This window comes from Pelodiscus sinensis, unplaced genomic scaffold, assembly GCF_049634645.1.
Source record: "Pelodiscus sinensis isolate JC-2024 unplaced genomic scaffold, ASM4963464v1 ctg63, whole genome shotgun sequence".
Taxonomy (NCBI): Eukaryota; Metazoa; Chordata; order Testudines; family Trionychidae; genus Pelodiscus; species Pelodiscus sinensis.
The window spans coordinates 49,185-65,354 of record NW_027465976.1 but is presented as its reverse complement, the minus strand read 5'-3'; the positions used below and the strand labels follow the sequence as shown (position 1 = coordinate 65,354).

General features: G+C 44.6%; 1 protein-coding gene across 20 annotated transcripts in view; it reads left to right on the top strand.

Annotated features, from left to right (window-relative positions):
- The window catches only part of SMARCD3 (SWI/SNF related BAF chromatin remodeling complex subunit D3), a 290,614-nt gene extending 274,782 nt beyond the window's left edge, over nucleotides 1-15,832 (top strand). For all 20 annotated transcript variants that reach the window (XM_075917551.1, XM_075917539.1, XM_075917552.1 and 17 more), the window contains 3 exons: nucleotides 7,095-7,217; nucleotides 9,528-9,629; nucleotides 9,763-15,832. In XM_075917551.1, coding sequence (XP_075773666.1) covers nucleotides 7,095-7,217; nucleotides 9,528-9,629; nucleotides 9,763-9,816 — 279 coding nt within the window. In that variant the 3' untranslated portion in view covers nucleotides 9,817-15,832. The remainder of the gene's footprint in view (nucleotides 1-7,094; nucleotides 7,218-9,527; nucleotides 9,630-9,762) is intronic.
- Nucleotides 15,833-16,170: the final 338 nt, after the last annotated feature.

Below are 16,170 nucleotides of genomic sequence, written 5' to 3'. Positions count from 1 at the left end.
AAAACCACACCAGGATCTGGGTAGAGGCATCCATGCTCAGGCACTCTGTCTGGCTACAGGCACAGGTGGAAGAGACAGAAGCAGTGCTGGCACAGGTGTTGCGGGTCTTCCTAACCATCGTAGACCTCCCTGTTTCAAACTCCCTCTTAAACTCCCCTGTCCGCCTTGCTCCCCTGGTCGCTCTGCCTCTGGCTTGTAAAGCCTGCTCGCCTAGGTCAGACCTGCCCCCTCGTGAGTCACACACGGGAAGGCTGACCAGAGGCAAGCAAGGGAACAAAGGTCAGGCACTCAGTCCCAACTGCCACAGCAGCTGAAACTGAAACTGAAATCATCTAGCCAAGCCTCTCAGAGAGGTCCTGAAATTATGGAGGGACCTCACAAAAGCATGCAGAGAGGTCGTCTTGCATGCCCGTCATGCACCCAGGACAATATTAATGGATGCTTTGCTTCTGGGTTGAGGAATGTGCATGGAAGACTTTAGCATACAAGGTCTATGGACTGCAATGTAAACAAAAATGCATATCAACCTTCTGGAGCTCAGAGCTGTGTTTGAAGTTTTCAGATCCATTCACCAATAAATAAAAGAATAGATAATTAAATAATGACCAATATTTTACACCAATAGAAGGATGGCATGAGGGTTTTTTCCCCCTTCTCTCTACCAGAAAGTCATAAGACTAGAAATTAGTGCTACAGATATCAAAACTTTGTATTAGCTTAACATTTACCTAGTATGTAGAACACTTTAGTGCACAATTTTAGCAGACACTTTCTGCCCCCCCCCCCCACTTGTGAATGGGAAATCAAGAATAGCATTCTTCAGAACATCTTTTCTGATGGGGCCATCTTCTAGTGGACCTGTGCATGACAAAACAAGAAGTATCGGGTCTGTTCTCATCTAGAGGTTTTCTGCTTGAGGCATTCCTAATTTCATGATTTATCGACGAAGAGTCCTGTGGCACCTTATAGACTAACTGAAGTGTAGGAGCATAAGCTTTCGTGGGCAAAGACCCACTTCGTCAGATGCATGTAGTGGAAATTTCCAGAGGCAGGAATAAATATGCAGGCCAGGATCAGGCTGGAGATGACCAGGTGGATCCAATCAAGGAGGATGAGGCCCACTTCTAGCAGCTGATCTGGAGGTGTGAATTCCAAGAGAATAGAAGCTGCTTTTGTAGTTAGCAAGCCATTCACAGTCTTTGTTTAATCCAGAGTTGATTGTGTCAAACTTAAAGATGAACTGCAGCTCAGCAGTTTCTCTTTGAAGTCTGGTCCTGAAGTTTTTTTGCTGCAGGATGGCTACTTTTAGATCTGCAATTGTGTGTCCAGGAAGATTGAAGTGTTCCCCTACAGGTTTTTGTATGTTGCCATTCCTAATATCAGATTTGTGTCCATTGATTCTTTTACGTAGGGACTGTCCTGTTTGGCCGATGTATATAGCAGTGGGGCATTGTTGGCACATGATGGCATATATTACGTTGGTGGATGTGCAGGAGAATGTACCAGTGACAGTATGGCTGATCTGGTTAGGTCCTGTGATGGTGTTGCTGGTGTATATATGTGGGCAGAGTTGGCACCGAGGTTTGTTGCAAGGATTGGTTCCTGAGTTCGAGTTATTATGGTGCGGTGTGTAGTTGCTGGTGAGAATATGCTTCAGGTTGGCGGGTTGTCTGTGGGCAAGGACCGGCCTACCTCCCAAGGCCTGTGAGAGCGAGGGATCATTGTCCAGGATGGGCTGAAGATCACTAATGATGCGTTGGAGAGGTTTTAGCTGGGGACTATAGGTGATGGCCAGTGGTGTTCTGTTGGTTTCTTTCTTGGGCTTGTCCCGTAGCAGGAGGCTTCTGGGTACACGTCTGGCTCTGTCAATCTGTCTCCTCACTTCCTCGTGTGGGTATCGCAGTTTACAGAATGCTTGTTGAAGGTCTTGTAGGTGTAGGTCTCTGTCTGAGGGGTTGGAGCATATGCGGTTGTACCTCAGTGCTTGGCTGTAAACAATGGATCGTGTGGTGTGTCCGGGATGGAAACTGGAGGCATGCAGGTAAGTATAGCGGTCGGTAGGTTTTCACCCACAACTATTTCAGATTTGGTGACAACATATACCTCCAGACCAGTGGCACTGCTATGGGCACCCGCATGGCCCCACAATACGCCAACATTTTTATGGCTGACCTGGAACAACGCTTCCTCAGCTCTCGTCCACTTACACCCCTTCTCTACCTACGCTACATCGATGACATCTTCATCATCTGGACCCATGGGAAGGAGACTCTGGAAGAATTTCACCATGATTTCAACAGCTTCCACCCCACCATCAACCTCAGCATGGACCAATCTACTCGGGAGGTCCATTTCCTGGACACCACGATACAAATAAGTGACGGTCATATCAATACCACCCTATACAGAAAACCTACCGACCGCTATACTTACCTGCATGCCTCCAGTTTCCATCCCGGACACACCACACGATCCATTGTTTACAGCCAAGCACTGAGGTACAACCGCATATGCTCCAACCCCTCAGACAGAGACCTACACCTACAAGACCTTCAACAAGCATTCTGTAAACTGCGATACCCACACGAGGAAGTGAGGAGACAGATTGACAGAGCCAGACGTGTACCCAGAAGCCTCCTGCTACGGGACAAGCCCAAGAAAGAAACCAACAGAACACCACTGGCCATCACCTATAGTCCCCAGCTAAAACCTCTCCAACGCATCATTAGTGATCTTCAGCCCATCCTGGACAATGATCCCTCGCTCTCACAGGCCTTGGGAGGTAGGCCGGTCCTTGCCCACAGACAACCCGCCAACCTGAAGCATATTCTCACCAGCAACTACACACCGCACCATAATAACTCGAACTCAGGAACCAATCCTTGCAACAAACCTCGGTGCCAACTCTGCCCACATATATACACCAGCAACACCATCACAGGACCTAACCAGATCAGCCATACTGTCACTGGTACATTCTCCTGCACATCCACCAACGTAATATATGCCATCATGTGCCAACAATGCCCCACTGCTATATACATCGGCCAAACAGGACAGTCCCTACGTAAAAGAATCAATGGACACAAATCTGATATTAGGAATGGCAACATACAAAAACCTGTAGGGGAACACTTCAATCTTCCTGGACACACAATTGCAGATCTAAAAGTAGCCATCCTGCAGCAAAAAAACTTCAGGACCAGACTTCAAAGAGAAACTGCTGAGCTGCAGTTCATCTTTAAGTTTGACACAATCAACTTTGGATTAAACAAAGACTGTGAATGGCTTGCTGACTACAAAAGCAGCTTCTATTCTCTTGGAATTCACACCTCCAGATCAGCTGCTAGAAGTGGGCCTCATCCTCCTTGATTGGATCCACCTGGTCATCTCCAGCCTGATCCTGGCCTGCATATTTATTCCTGCCTCTGGAAATTTCCACTACATGCATCTGACGAAGTGGGTCTTTGCCCACGAAAGCTTATGCTCCTACACTTCAGTTAGTCTATAAGGTGCCACAGGACTCTTCGTCGCTTTTGCAGATTCAGACTAACACGGCTACCCCTCTGAAACTTCATGATTTATGGTCATCATCATATGATTACCCTCTCTCCATGTGATTCCAAGAGTATTCCATGAGGTCTTACAGAATGATCTTCAGAGCCTGAGCCTGTATGAGAGATTTTAGATTTCCAGACATCCTGAACTTGTCACCTCCCAGATCAAGACTTTACCTCTGCTTCCCAATGTAGTACTGAAAAATAACAGAGAGATTCTGCATCCAGATGTGAGTTTCCTTCATGTCACAGTAACTCGCATATGATGAGCAGTGTGAAAGAAGTGCATTTTCAGAAATCAGAAGGGCAGTGGCTTGATAGCCCAGCGTAGGGAGAGCGGCGTTGAATGCCCTTATTACCTTTTACTTATGTTCATTCAGCCACTTTCCTATGGCCAGCCAAGTTCACTTTAAATGAATGAATCATGCTCCATGAAATTCAACTGTATCACAGCTACTGTCTTCTCTTCCTTTACTAATTTTGCTAAAACAAAAGGAAAAACTTTCAGACTAACATGGCTACCTCTCTTTTACTAATTTTGTAATTGCATCAGAAAACAATCAAGGTGATCGATCATGATGAGCTTATAAACTTCCAATGCTGCTAATTTCTGCTAGCTCCACTATTCTGATCGTCTTATGTGAGTAGCCATGTTGATTTCAGTGGGCCTGCTCATACAAGCACAGCAGACAGAAAATGGCCCATCTATATGTTTATGTAATTTTTTGCTTTCCATGGGCATGATTCAGGAAAGCAATTGGACATAGTTTTCAGAGCCATTGAAGTCAGTAGTGTTCATGGTCATGCTTAAAGTTTAACATTTGCTTAAGTGTTTTCCTGCATCTGTACCTATATTTGTTGTTTTGTTTTAATAGAGACACTTCTGATTATATATTTGTGTAGTACTTTTCATCCAGAAAGATCCCAAAATATCTTAGGGTATGTCTACACTAAAAAGTTAGTTCGAACTAACGTCTGCTGCGTTAGTTCGAATTTAACGGAGCACTTAGTTCGAACTAGGTAATCCTCATTCCATGCGGATTAAGCATTGTTCGAATTTACTAGTTCGAATTAAGGGCTGTGTAGACCTTTAATTCGAACTAGTGGGAGGCTAGCCCTCCCCAGGTTTCCCTGGTGGCCACTCTGGCCAACACCAAGGAAACTTGTCTGCCCCCCTCCCCGCCCTGGACCCATTAAAGGGGCACGGGCTGGCTACGGTGCCCATGCAAGCCTGCCAGCACCCAGCCAGCAGACCCTGCACCTGGCACGGATCGAGCTACCCACCCGATACCCCCACAGCCCTCCCCCTCTTCCCGGGACCAGGCTGGAGGCTCCCGGGAGCTTACCCGGGACCGCAAGAGGAGGGCACCCGCCTGGGCTAGGGCGGACATCGTGGACCTCGTCCATGATCTCCGCACTAGGCACAGGAAAGTGGCCGGCTAGGGCAGGAGAGCTGCCAGCCTGGCCACCCAGGAGCAGGTGTGCATGAAAATCAAGGGGGTCCACTGAGATCCCCGACCCTGAGCCCTGAGCTTACAATGGCCATCCTGGGTCAGACCAAAGGTCCATCTAGCCCAGTAGCGTGTCTGCCGACAGCGGCCAACCCTAGGGACCCTGGCGGGGATGGACTGAAGACAGTGACCAAGCCATTTGTCTCGAGCCATCCCTCTCCAGCCTTCCACAAACCTTGGGCAGGGACACCACTCCTACCCCCTGGCTAATACCACTCCATGGACCCAACCTCCATGACTTGATCTCACTTCCCTTTAAACTCTGTTCTAGTTCTAGCCTTCATAGCCTCCTGCAGCAAGGAGTTCCACAGATTGACTCTTTGCTTTGTGAAGAACAACTTTCTGTTACTAGTTTGAAGCCTGCTACCCATTCCTTTCCTTTGGTGTCCTCTAGTCCTTCTTTATGGGAACTAATGAAGAACTTTTCTGTATGCACCCTCTCCACCCAACTCCTGCTTTTAGAGACCTCTATCCTGTCCCCCCTCCGTCTCCTCTTTTCTAAGCTGAAAAGTCCCAGTCTCTTTAGCCTCTCTTCATATGGGACCTGTTCCCAACCCCTGATAATTGTAGTTGCCCTCCCCTCTCCCAGCCTCTCTCTTCCCCTCTCCCACCTCCTTTTCCCAGTCTCCCCCAGTTTTGTTCAATAAAGACAGATTCCATTTTTGAACACAATTGTCCTTTATTTTGTACATCAAGAAAAGGGGCTAGGGAAGGGTAAGTGGAAGGAGGTGAGGGAGGAATGGGGTATGCACCCCCGATGGGGAGGACTGGGGTGGCTCTGCAGGCTTCTGGGGGTGGAAGCTCTCCTGCAGCCCCCCAATTGCCCCCTCTCCCCAGATGGCAGCTTGCGGCAAGTGCAGCTGGGCTGATGGCCGAGTGCTGTGATGTGCCCAGTGTGGGTACTCCGGGGACTCCAAGCCAGGACCACTTTGCAAGCGGGGCACCCCTGAGAACTGTCTGTCCGGGGTGGGGGTCGGGACCCTTTAAGCGCAGCCCTCGGCTAGTCTGAGACAGCATCTCCATGCTCTAAGTCCTCCTCTGATGCCCTGCCAGCACTGCTTCCGGACATCCTTAAGCCCTGTTCAGGGTCCACTTAATGTGGACATGCTAGTTCGAATTAGCAAAACGCTAATTCGAACTAGTTTTTTAGTCTAGATCCATTAGTTCGAATTAGCTTAGTTCGAATTAACTAATTCGAACTAAGTTAGTTCGAATTAACGTTGTAGTGTAGACATACCCTTACAGAGTTGACAAACTAGCCCACTGTACACAGGGATCACTGCATTCTCCAATTAACTGAATTAGATCTTTTAGGGCGTGTCTAGACTACATGCCTCCGTCGATGGAGGCATGTAGATTAGACAGATTGGCAGCGGGAAATGAAGCCACGATTTAAATAATCGCGGCTTCATTTAAATGTAAATGGCTGCCCCGCTCTGCCTATCAGCTGTTTGCCGGCAGATCGGGGCAGTCTGGACGCGCCGCGGTCGACAAAGAAGCCTTTGTTGATCAGCGCAGGTAAACCTGGTTTCACGAGGCATACCTGCGCCGATCGACAAAGGCTTCTTTGTCGACTGCGGCGCATCCAGACTGCCCCGATCTGCCGACAAACAGCTGATCAGCAGAGCGGGGCAGCCATTTAAATTTAAATGAAGCCGTGATTATTTAAGTATCGGCTTCATTTCCCTCTGCTGATCTGTCTAATCTACATGCCTCCGTCGACGGAGGCATGTAGTCTAGACACACCCTTACAGTGCATATCTCACTCTATCCAACAGTTTAGGGCAGGAGAAGAATGCTGTATCTAGGTGAAGAATAGGAGTTGTCAGGGCAGCAGAACGTGGCCAAGACATCAGAGTTAATATACTTATTCTGGGGGAAGATGCCATAGGAGCCTTAAGAAAAGTAATTTGTCAAGATGACTATTTTATGTTTCATATGAATGGGCTGAAGAGGATGAACTCAGATTCAGCGTTGCTTGGAATGTAAATACAAGAATGTCCATATTATTTCTTCTACATTTCAGATTCATGAGACAATCGAATCTATAAACCAGCTAAAGATACAACGTGATTTCATGCTGAGTTTCTCCAAAGATCCCAAAGGATACATTCAAGACCTTCTCCGATCCCAGAGCAGGGATCTCAAGGTGAGCAGGGGTTCTAGGAGGGAAGAGGAAGCAGAGGAATAAGAGCCTGTGCTGTGCAGTTTCTGATTTGTAGGTTCCAAGGCCAGAAGGGACCACTCTGATCACTTAGTTTGACTTCCTCTAACATAAGCCATAGAAAGGGGTGGTGAAACTTTTTTGAGTTGGGGACCACCCACCCACAGAAAATCATTTGGAGGCCACACACAAATGAGGAGCAAAAAAACCAAAACCCTCATTGATGTGGCTGCTAACTGAGTAGGAGAAGGATTCTCCCCACATTCCCCACAGTGGCACATCCAAACAAGCCACATGAACTCAGTACTGGTGCACAACACAAAATTCGTTCTGCTCATGGGAAGAAACTCTTAGAGGGAACACTTCCCCCAGCCTCTCTGCCCCCAAGTTAATGTCACACACAGTGGGTTAATGCAATTGCAGGATAGTTGCATGAGGGAGGTTTGGTGGGGGGGCCAAACTAATCGCTATTGGTAGGAGGGTGGTGGGAAAAGTCCTTAGAGAGGGGACTTTACTTCTGGTCATGTGTCCATCAGAGAAAACATTAAGAACATTCCCACTTCCTCACAACAGGTACAACAAAATATAATATAATATATTTGATGCATAATGGAATCAACAATGGGTTCGTTCCATATTCAAAAGAGTATTAATAATGTTGATATTCTTAGGTAAATATTTTTTTCTTCCAATAGTGATATTGCGCAGTAAAGGGAAACTGTTAAACACTTATGGTTTCCAGTCCATTTTTACATTATTTAATAAAATATATATCGGCTTACAGGGTGAGTGGGCGGGCGGAGGTCTGGGGGGACTAGACCCATTCTGGGCACCACCAAAAATTATACAAACCTGCTGCCCCTGTCAATAGAGAGTACGCTTACTAAGTTTGCAGATGATAGGAAGCTGGGAGGGGTTGAAGCTCCTTTGGAGGGTAGGGTCATAATTCAAAATGATCTGGATAAACTGGAGAAATGGTCTGAGGTAAATAGGATGAAGTTTAATAAGGACCAATACAAAATACTCCACTTAGGAAGGAACAATCAGTTTCACACATATAGAATGGAAAGCGACTGTCTAGGAAGGAGTACTGCAGAGAAGGATCTAGGAGTCATAGTGAATCACAAGCTAAATATGAGTCAACAGTGTGAGGCTGTTGCAAAAAAAGTAAATGTGATTCTCGGCTGCATTAACAGGAGTGTTGTGAACAAGTCATAAGAAGTCATTCTTCCGCTCTACTCTGTGCTGATTAGGCCTCAATTGGAGTATTGTGAGCACTTGAAATCTGGGCACCATATTTCAAGAAGGGTGTGGAGAAATTGGAGAAGGTCCAGAGAAGAGCAACAAGAATGATTACAGGTCTAGAGAATATTATCTATGAAGGAAGACTGAAAGAGTTGGGCTTGGTTAGTTTGGAATGGAGAAGACTCAGAGGGGACATGATAGCAGTTTTTCAGGTATCTAAATGGGTGTCATAAAGAAGAGGGAGAAAAATTATTCTCCTTGGCCTCTAAGGATAGGACAAAAAGCAATGGACTTAAACTGCAGCAAGGGAGGTTTAGGTTTGACATTAGGAAAATCTTCCTAACTGTCACGGTGGTTAAACACTGGAATAAGTTACCTAGGGAGGTTGTGGAATCTCCGTCTCTAGAGATATTTAAGAGCAGGTTGGTTAGACATCTATCAGGGATAGTTTAGACAATACTGGGTCCTGCTGTGAGGCATGGGACTGGACTCAATGACCTCTTGAGGTCACTTCCAGTTCTAGTATCCTATGGTTCTATGATTTATTAATTGACTTACAATCTCCATAGCAGTTCTTTCCCTATTGGGAAAAGGAGTGAGCTCTGGACAGATACAGATTTTGGATAAGGACAGCACTGTTTTGGTTAAGATCCTGGCAATTTAATGTTGGTGAGGAAACCACGTATATATTGTTGGGACACTTGCACCCTACACTTTGAACTAGGGATGCAAATGTAGGTGACCAAAATTGCTAATGAAGCAGGGATTTAAATATCAAACCTTGGGGGGTTTGATTCGAACTAACACTGCCTGGAGCGCACTTCCTGATTCGAATCAGCTGGCGATCTGAATAGCGTGTGGGCGAGATTATGCTAATAAAGCGTGGGATATTTAAATCCCCGCTTCATTAGCAATTTTGGTCGCCTGCATTTGCATCCCTAGTTTGAACTAGGGTGCAAGTGTAGGCGTACCCTTTGACTCCAGGTATGTCAGAGTTTTAGATGCTGATTATGAGAGATGTGATAAGAAATCATTGCATCTTTGTCACAGGTAATGACTGATGTGGTTGGGAACCCTGAGGAAGAACGTAGAGCTGAATTTTATCATGAGCCCTGGTCCCAGGAGGCTGTGAGCAGATATTTTTACTGCAAGGTAAGGAGGAAATGTAACTTATCCTGTTTGTGTCATGCATGCTGGCTAACTGGGTATGGGGAGAGTGAATCTTTCTGATTGATAATGTGTGAAGCTGCAGAATTGTACAGACGTATAATTTTTATTCTTTCAGATCCAACAGCGCCGTCAGGAATTGGAACAGTCCCTGGGAGTGCGTAACACATAAACATTATTCACAGTCTCCCATTGGCATCATGAAACTAGAGCCAGTGGATGTCTCAGTGTTACTTAGCTCACTGTTACACATGGACTTCTTAATGACTGGACAAGAATGTGCCATCAGCAACACCAGTCACAACACCAGCTTTAGTGTGACCCCTGAAAATCCTGCGAATGTGAGTGTCTCGAACCATTCCAGGCTGGAGAATGCACAAGTTTTCTATTCCCCATATAGGTGTTCATAATAATGAGGATTTAATGTTCATTCATCTACTTGCATCACTGAGTTTTAGTAGAAAGTTTAGACACTACACCACAAACTTATTGGACTACAACATATATTCATGGGTGGGGTGATGCTAGATGTCACAGGAGACTGTAGATGTGGAGAAACAAAGGCAGTTCTCATCCTTCATGCTTTCAGCTGTGATCTGAGAGTCTCAGATGACAACTTTCTGCACTGATAATTCCCTGAAATTGGCCAAAATGCTCTCCCAGCTGTGGAATCATTCAGATACACAAACACAGCTTCCATTCCAGCTGGAACTGGCTGCTCATTCCCATGGGAGAGAAAGATGTTTGCCCATTAAATAACAAAACATCTAAAAGAAAGAGGTACAGCCATGCCATTTGTTCTGAAAAACCTTATCCTCTTGAGTAAAAGATGAAGTCCGCTTCACACTCAAGTCAAGAACTCATCAGATTTGCTGTTATGAGAGGAAAATAATTGCTTCTATGATAAGAAAGCCAGCACTGGCATCACAGAAGCTAGTAGTGGTGAGGTTGAAGCCAAAAGGAAGCATTCTTGGAAAGTGAAACTAATTTTTTGTATTACTGCATTAGTTACAGTTGGTATTACTGGAAGGCTACAGTGTAAGGTGTCTGGTTTTGTAATCTTTTGTTGTTCTGGCTGTAACATTAGGAACACTGCTCAAAAGATTTTTCTTCCTAAACACTGAAGTGCTGCAGAGTCCAAGATGTGCAACTTCATAGCATGAAAGACCATTCCAGTGACTTCTTTTCTGTGTCAGGGCTTTCACAAACTCCATGGGTGAACCCTGTATTTCAACCACAGATTTACTACCTATACCAGAAGAAACGTTTAGCTCCTTCATTTGATCTGCAGCTGTACTTCAGGATGCTACTGAGTTACAAGCATTATTTGCCCCAGGCAAGTTCCAGCAACAGAGGTTGAGAATTTTTAGGAAAAAAACAGCTTCTCTTGAGACATATGGGAGATCCAGACTGTGAAAATTAGAACATATTAAACAGCTAGGAAGGAGGAAGCAGTGACACATGCCTACCCTATCCAGCCACAAATCTATGTAGCACTGTAATAATAAACCAACATGATTCCCAGCCCAAAAAGCAGTTGCCAAAGTTGAATGAATGACATATTGATTACTGAGAGATCAAACTCCTCTCCTGGAATAGTGCTCCTTGCTTCCTTTTCTACCTTCTCATGCAAAGAAAAATAAGTTCAGGTTTGTATTTCACTCTTCTTCCCAACAGTGTAGTTTGTTTTAATATTGCTATCTCCTCCCTGTCATCTTTGCAGGTCTTCCCTGTTGGGTATTGTCCTCTTCTGGTATACTCCTGAGTTTCTTTTGTCCAGTTCTGGAAAGGGACATTCATTCTCTTCATTTAACCTCTGCTTTTGTATACCATAGCTTTCACTCTGACCATTGTGTTCAGAGATCTGTTTGGGCATTTGAATTCAGATTGTGATGATGTGATAGTCAGTACTCTATTATAAATTAATTTGGTGTGAGATGGATCCCTGCTTTGTCCTAAACAGTAAGACCTTTTATTGTGAATGAGGGAGCTTGCTTCTTAGTGCTTGGACTAGATCATTTCAATTTTAAAACCACTCGGCTATGTCTACACTGGCCCCTTCTTCGGAAGAGGCATGCTAATTTCTAACTTTGGAATAGGGAAATCCGCGGGGGATTTAAATATCCCCCGCGGGATTTAAATAAACATGGCCGCCGCTTTTTTTCCAGCTTGGGGAAAAGCCGGAAAAGAGCGTCCAGACTGGCGCGATCCTCCGGAATCCTGAAGTAGGAATAAGAGATCCTCCGGAAAAGGGAGAAATTAGCATGCCTCTTCCGAAGAAGGGGCCAGTGTAGACGTAGCCCTCCTGTTCTACTGTCTTAAGCTAAGGCTAGAGTGGGAATGGGAGCTTCCTCAGACATGAAGGATATTCAGCTTGCATTTACTCCATTAACCTGACCACAAGCTTAAGATTCAGAAGGGAAAGAGAGTGAGTTATCTGCAACTGTGCTTCCATATTTATTAGGCTGCTGTATCCATTGTGTGCATGATATCCAGTGTGTAGGCTCTTTTCTGTACCTTTAAACAGAGCAACTACATTCAGAGGATGGGTTCTGTCTCCAGGAATAAGAAATATATAAATAATATGCATTTGTGGAAGGAAAGGAAGAGCAAGATCTGGGGCATTAAGCTGTACACTTATGTGCCGGAGAACTTGAAATTAAATACATTTTACCCCTCAAGTGTCAGTTGTTCAGATGTGTGGAGATTCCAGCTGTGCTGCCTCCTCTGATAAGAGAAGTTGGAGTAGCTCGTCTTCCTTATACAAGTCTGACTGTGTCCAGAATATAATTGAACATTTCTGTTGCCCGTTATTCAGAATCTCCATGGCTACGTCTACACTGGCACCCTTTTTCGGAAATGCTTAAAACGGAACAGTTTTCCGTTATAAGTATTTCTGGAAAAAGCGCGTCTACATTGGCAGGATGCTTTTCCGGAAAAGCGTCTGTGCCAATGTAGACGCGCTTTTCCGCAAAAAAGCCTCGATCGTCATTTTCGCGATCGGGGCTTTTTTGCGGAAAACACTACTGTGCTGTCTACACTGGCCCTTTTCCGGAACAGTTTTCTGGAAAAGGACTTTTGCCCGAACGGGAGCAGCATAGTTTTTCCAGAAAAACACTGACAATTTTACATTAGATCGTCAGTGCTTTTCCGGAAATTCAAGGGGCCAGTGTAGACAGCTGGCAAGTTATTCCGGAAAAGCGGATGATTTTCTGGAATAAGTGGCCAGTGTAGACACAGCCCATTAATATTGTTGCTTCCAACTTATATATTTCTACCACTGAGCTGTGTTAATGCTACAGATTAACTAGAGATAACACTGAATACATCCAGCTACAGGTGGTATTCTGAGAGCAACACTTCAGAGAAGATTGACCCTCCAGAGGTCGATCTTCTAGCGTTCAATTTAGCAGGTTTAGTGTAGACCCCCAAATTGAACTCTGAGGCCAGCCCTTGCCAGCAAGAAGTAAGGGAAACTGATGGGAGCACACGTTCCAGTCAACCTCTCGCAGGATGGCGTACCTTAAGCCAACCTGCCTGGTCTAGTGTAGACCAGGTCTTTGAGTCTCTCCCAATGTAGCCCATAATTATATTTTCCAATGATTATTTTTAGAAATGGTTGGTGGCTGGCTATCTTCCTTGGCTAAATTGAATATGAGAGTTTGATTTTTGTCGTTGTTCAAAAATAGTCCTGCTTCTGCTCTTTTACTGAGGATGTCAAGACAGAAGCAGTCTTCTGAGCTCTGGCTGTAGAGCCAGGAGCCCGAGCCAAGACTGTAAGAAAGATAGGAAATGTATGTAGGGAGAAACAATGCAGCAGGACTGGGTAGAAGCTGAACAGCATTGTAATCATGGCAGAATTTGAGCGATAAACTATATTGAATAAATTTAATTCATGGGTAGAAGAGGTAAGGAAGGTTCAGATCATGCCTAGTGCTATGAAAAAACCTACATGGACTAAAAAAGCCTTTCTGGCTATTTTATTTGATGTCATAGGAGAACACAAATCTATGCAGAGTGCAATAAAGACATCTCACATCTCTCAGAGAAAGGGGTGTAGATAAGAGCAGATAGGTGCATATCTATCTGTATATATAGTGTAAACTAGAACCTATAGTGGATGACTGGGAAAGGTTTAGTGCAGAATCCATGGCATGCCAATGCATGGGGACAAGGAAGGCACATCTTGGAGTTGAACTGTGAAGTTGATAGGTTTGTAACGCTCTTTTTAGTCATCCCAACTTTGCACAGTGGATAATGATTCAGAGGCGGTGCTTCTTAGCAAGTACTTTATAAAAAGACCTATTTGGCCATCTGGTCATTTTCCCCAAATGGATGGTGGAATGCAGCAGTGAGAAGACTTGCAGCAAAGTACCATTAAGTCATAGCACAGACCTGTGGAATACTTTTTGGATATAGCACAGTTCATGTCATTCAATATGTGTGTATGTAAAGTATAAATATGTATGGGTAGTAACCAATATGGTAACTGTTGTGTAGGCTGGAGAATGGGTAGGGAGAAAACAGACTAATTGTCTGTCATAAACTTTGTCTGAATTATGGACATTGTAAAAAAAAGTGTCACCATTACTAACACTGGTTCAAATGAAACTCTTAGTTTTGGCAATTCTCGTTCAGAAAGCACTCCAGTTGACACAACTAATTAAAGCACCATATTGTTTAGAATTGTGCCTTGCAGCATTGGATGGCACAGTCCTGGTGTAGCTTGTGAGTCACCTACAGTAGGATGCCCTGTGTTGTTAATACTTGTTCAATCAAGTTTGTAGTTAGTTTTCTTTCTATTAAGAACTGTTCCAAAAGCTGTAGAAGCGGATTAGGGCAAAGCAGACTCTGTTTTCCTGAAGAGTGCTTCCTCCTTTCGTGTAACTGCTCTGTTGTTCAGTGAGCCACATCTGGTCCATCAGATCTTACCTTGTATGACAAACAGCTTTGCCAACATTTTTCAGGAATGGAACTCCATAACTTGTGTGTGTGTTTGTGGGTGTATGGGAAAGTAACAAGAGAGAGTGAAATTTCCTCTACTGTCACCATATCTTTGTTGTATGATGCAGAGTGATTCGTAGAAAAGCTTTTAACAATAAATAATTTGTTTCTTTGTAACCTTTGTTACATTACATCTCTCAACAAAGCATGCTTCATAGGCTCACTGTGCAACAATTGTACAGTTGTTTTCAAATTTATTAACAAACTGTAAGCAGAAGATTTCTGGAATGTCTTGCTCCTTCTGACAACTCAAAGGACTTCAGTATCTTCCTGAAGATTGCAAGCACAGCTTGAGGAGAGGAGAGGATTACAGGTTAACTGAAGGGCCAAATTGAGACATGTTTGCATAGGTCTACAATGGGGAAACTTTAAAAACAACAAATCGTCCTGCAACATCTTAGGCCGTGTCCAGACTCAGGGGTTTTTTCGGGAAAAGTAGCCTTTTCCCGAAAAAACTTCCCCTGCGTCCAGACTCAAGCCGCGTTCTTTTGAAATTATTTCGAAAGAACGCGGCTTTTCTTTCGATGGCGGTAAACCTCATTTCACGAGGAAGAAAGCCTTCTTTCGAAAGCTCCTCTTTCGAAAGAAGGCGTTCTTCAATGTAAAGAGGCCGTCTTCGAAAGAGAGCATCCAGACTCGCTGGGTGCTCTCTTTCGAAAAAGCGGATTTCTCTTTCGAAAGATCCGCCTGCAGTCTAGACGCGATCTTTCGAAAGAGGCTCTTTCGAAAGATGCTTTCGAAAGAGCCTCTTTCGAAAGAAGCCTGCAGTCTAGACATAGCCTTAGAGACTAACAAAACATGATGATGGTATCATGAGCTTTTGTGAGCACAACCCACTTCTTCAGATGAATGGAGAAAGTTTTTAAACAATGGGGAAAGTTAGTTTTTTTTTTCTTGCTGAGTCCCTGCCACCATCAGAAATATCTATCCTCATTCATCTGGGTTTCTTGTTGTCATTGGAAAAAGACTCAACACAGTTAATATTTTCTGCACAGATAGCTTTAAAGAGATTGAAAAAGGGGTGGTAAGTGTTTCCATTGGCCATGTCTGGGCTGCATCCATCTTGTCATTGCTTGTCTAATTTATGTCAATGGCAGCTTTGGGGTTGCATCACCTCCAGCTGTACCACTGAGCACACCACATACAAATCCTGAAGAATTAAATATTACCCCTGAGTATAGGCAGGTCTGCCTACTTAGTTTTGTCATTTTGCACCTTCATTTTTATTCTGTGATGGGAGTAATATCCATTCTGTGATGGGAGTAATAGGGTTAGGGCAGTGGTCTCCAACCTTTTTACACCCAAGATCACTTTTTAAATGACAGACCAAGCCAAGATCTACCACCCTGCCCCTTCCTTGATGCCCTGCCCTCTCTATTCTCCTCCTCTCCATCACTTGCTATCCCCAATCCTTATACTGCTGCTTTTTAAAAAAGGTTTTTCCAACATTTGGAAGAGGTTTTTCAACATGTGGAAGTGGTGCTCAGCCAGGGTGCACCACGCTCCACGTGGGCTGGTGCAG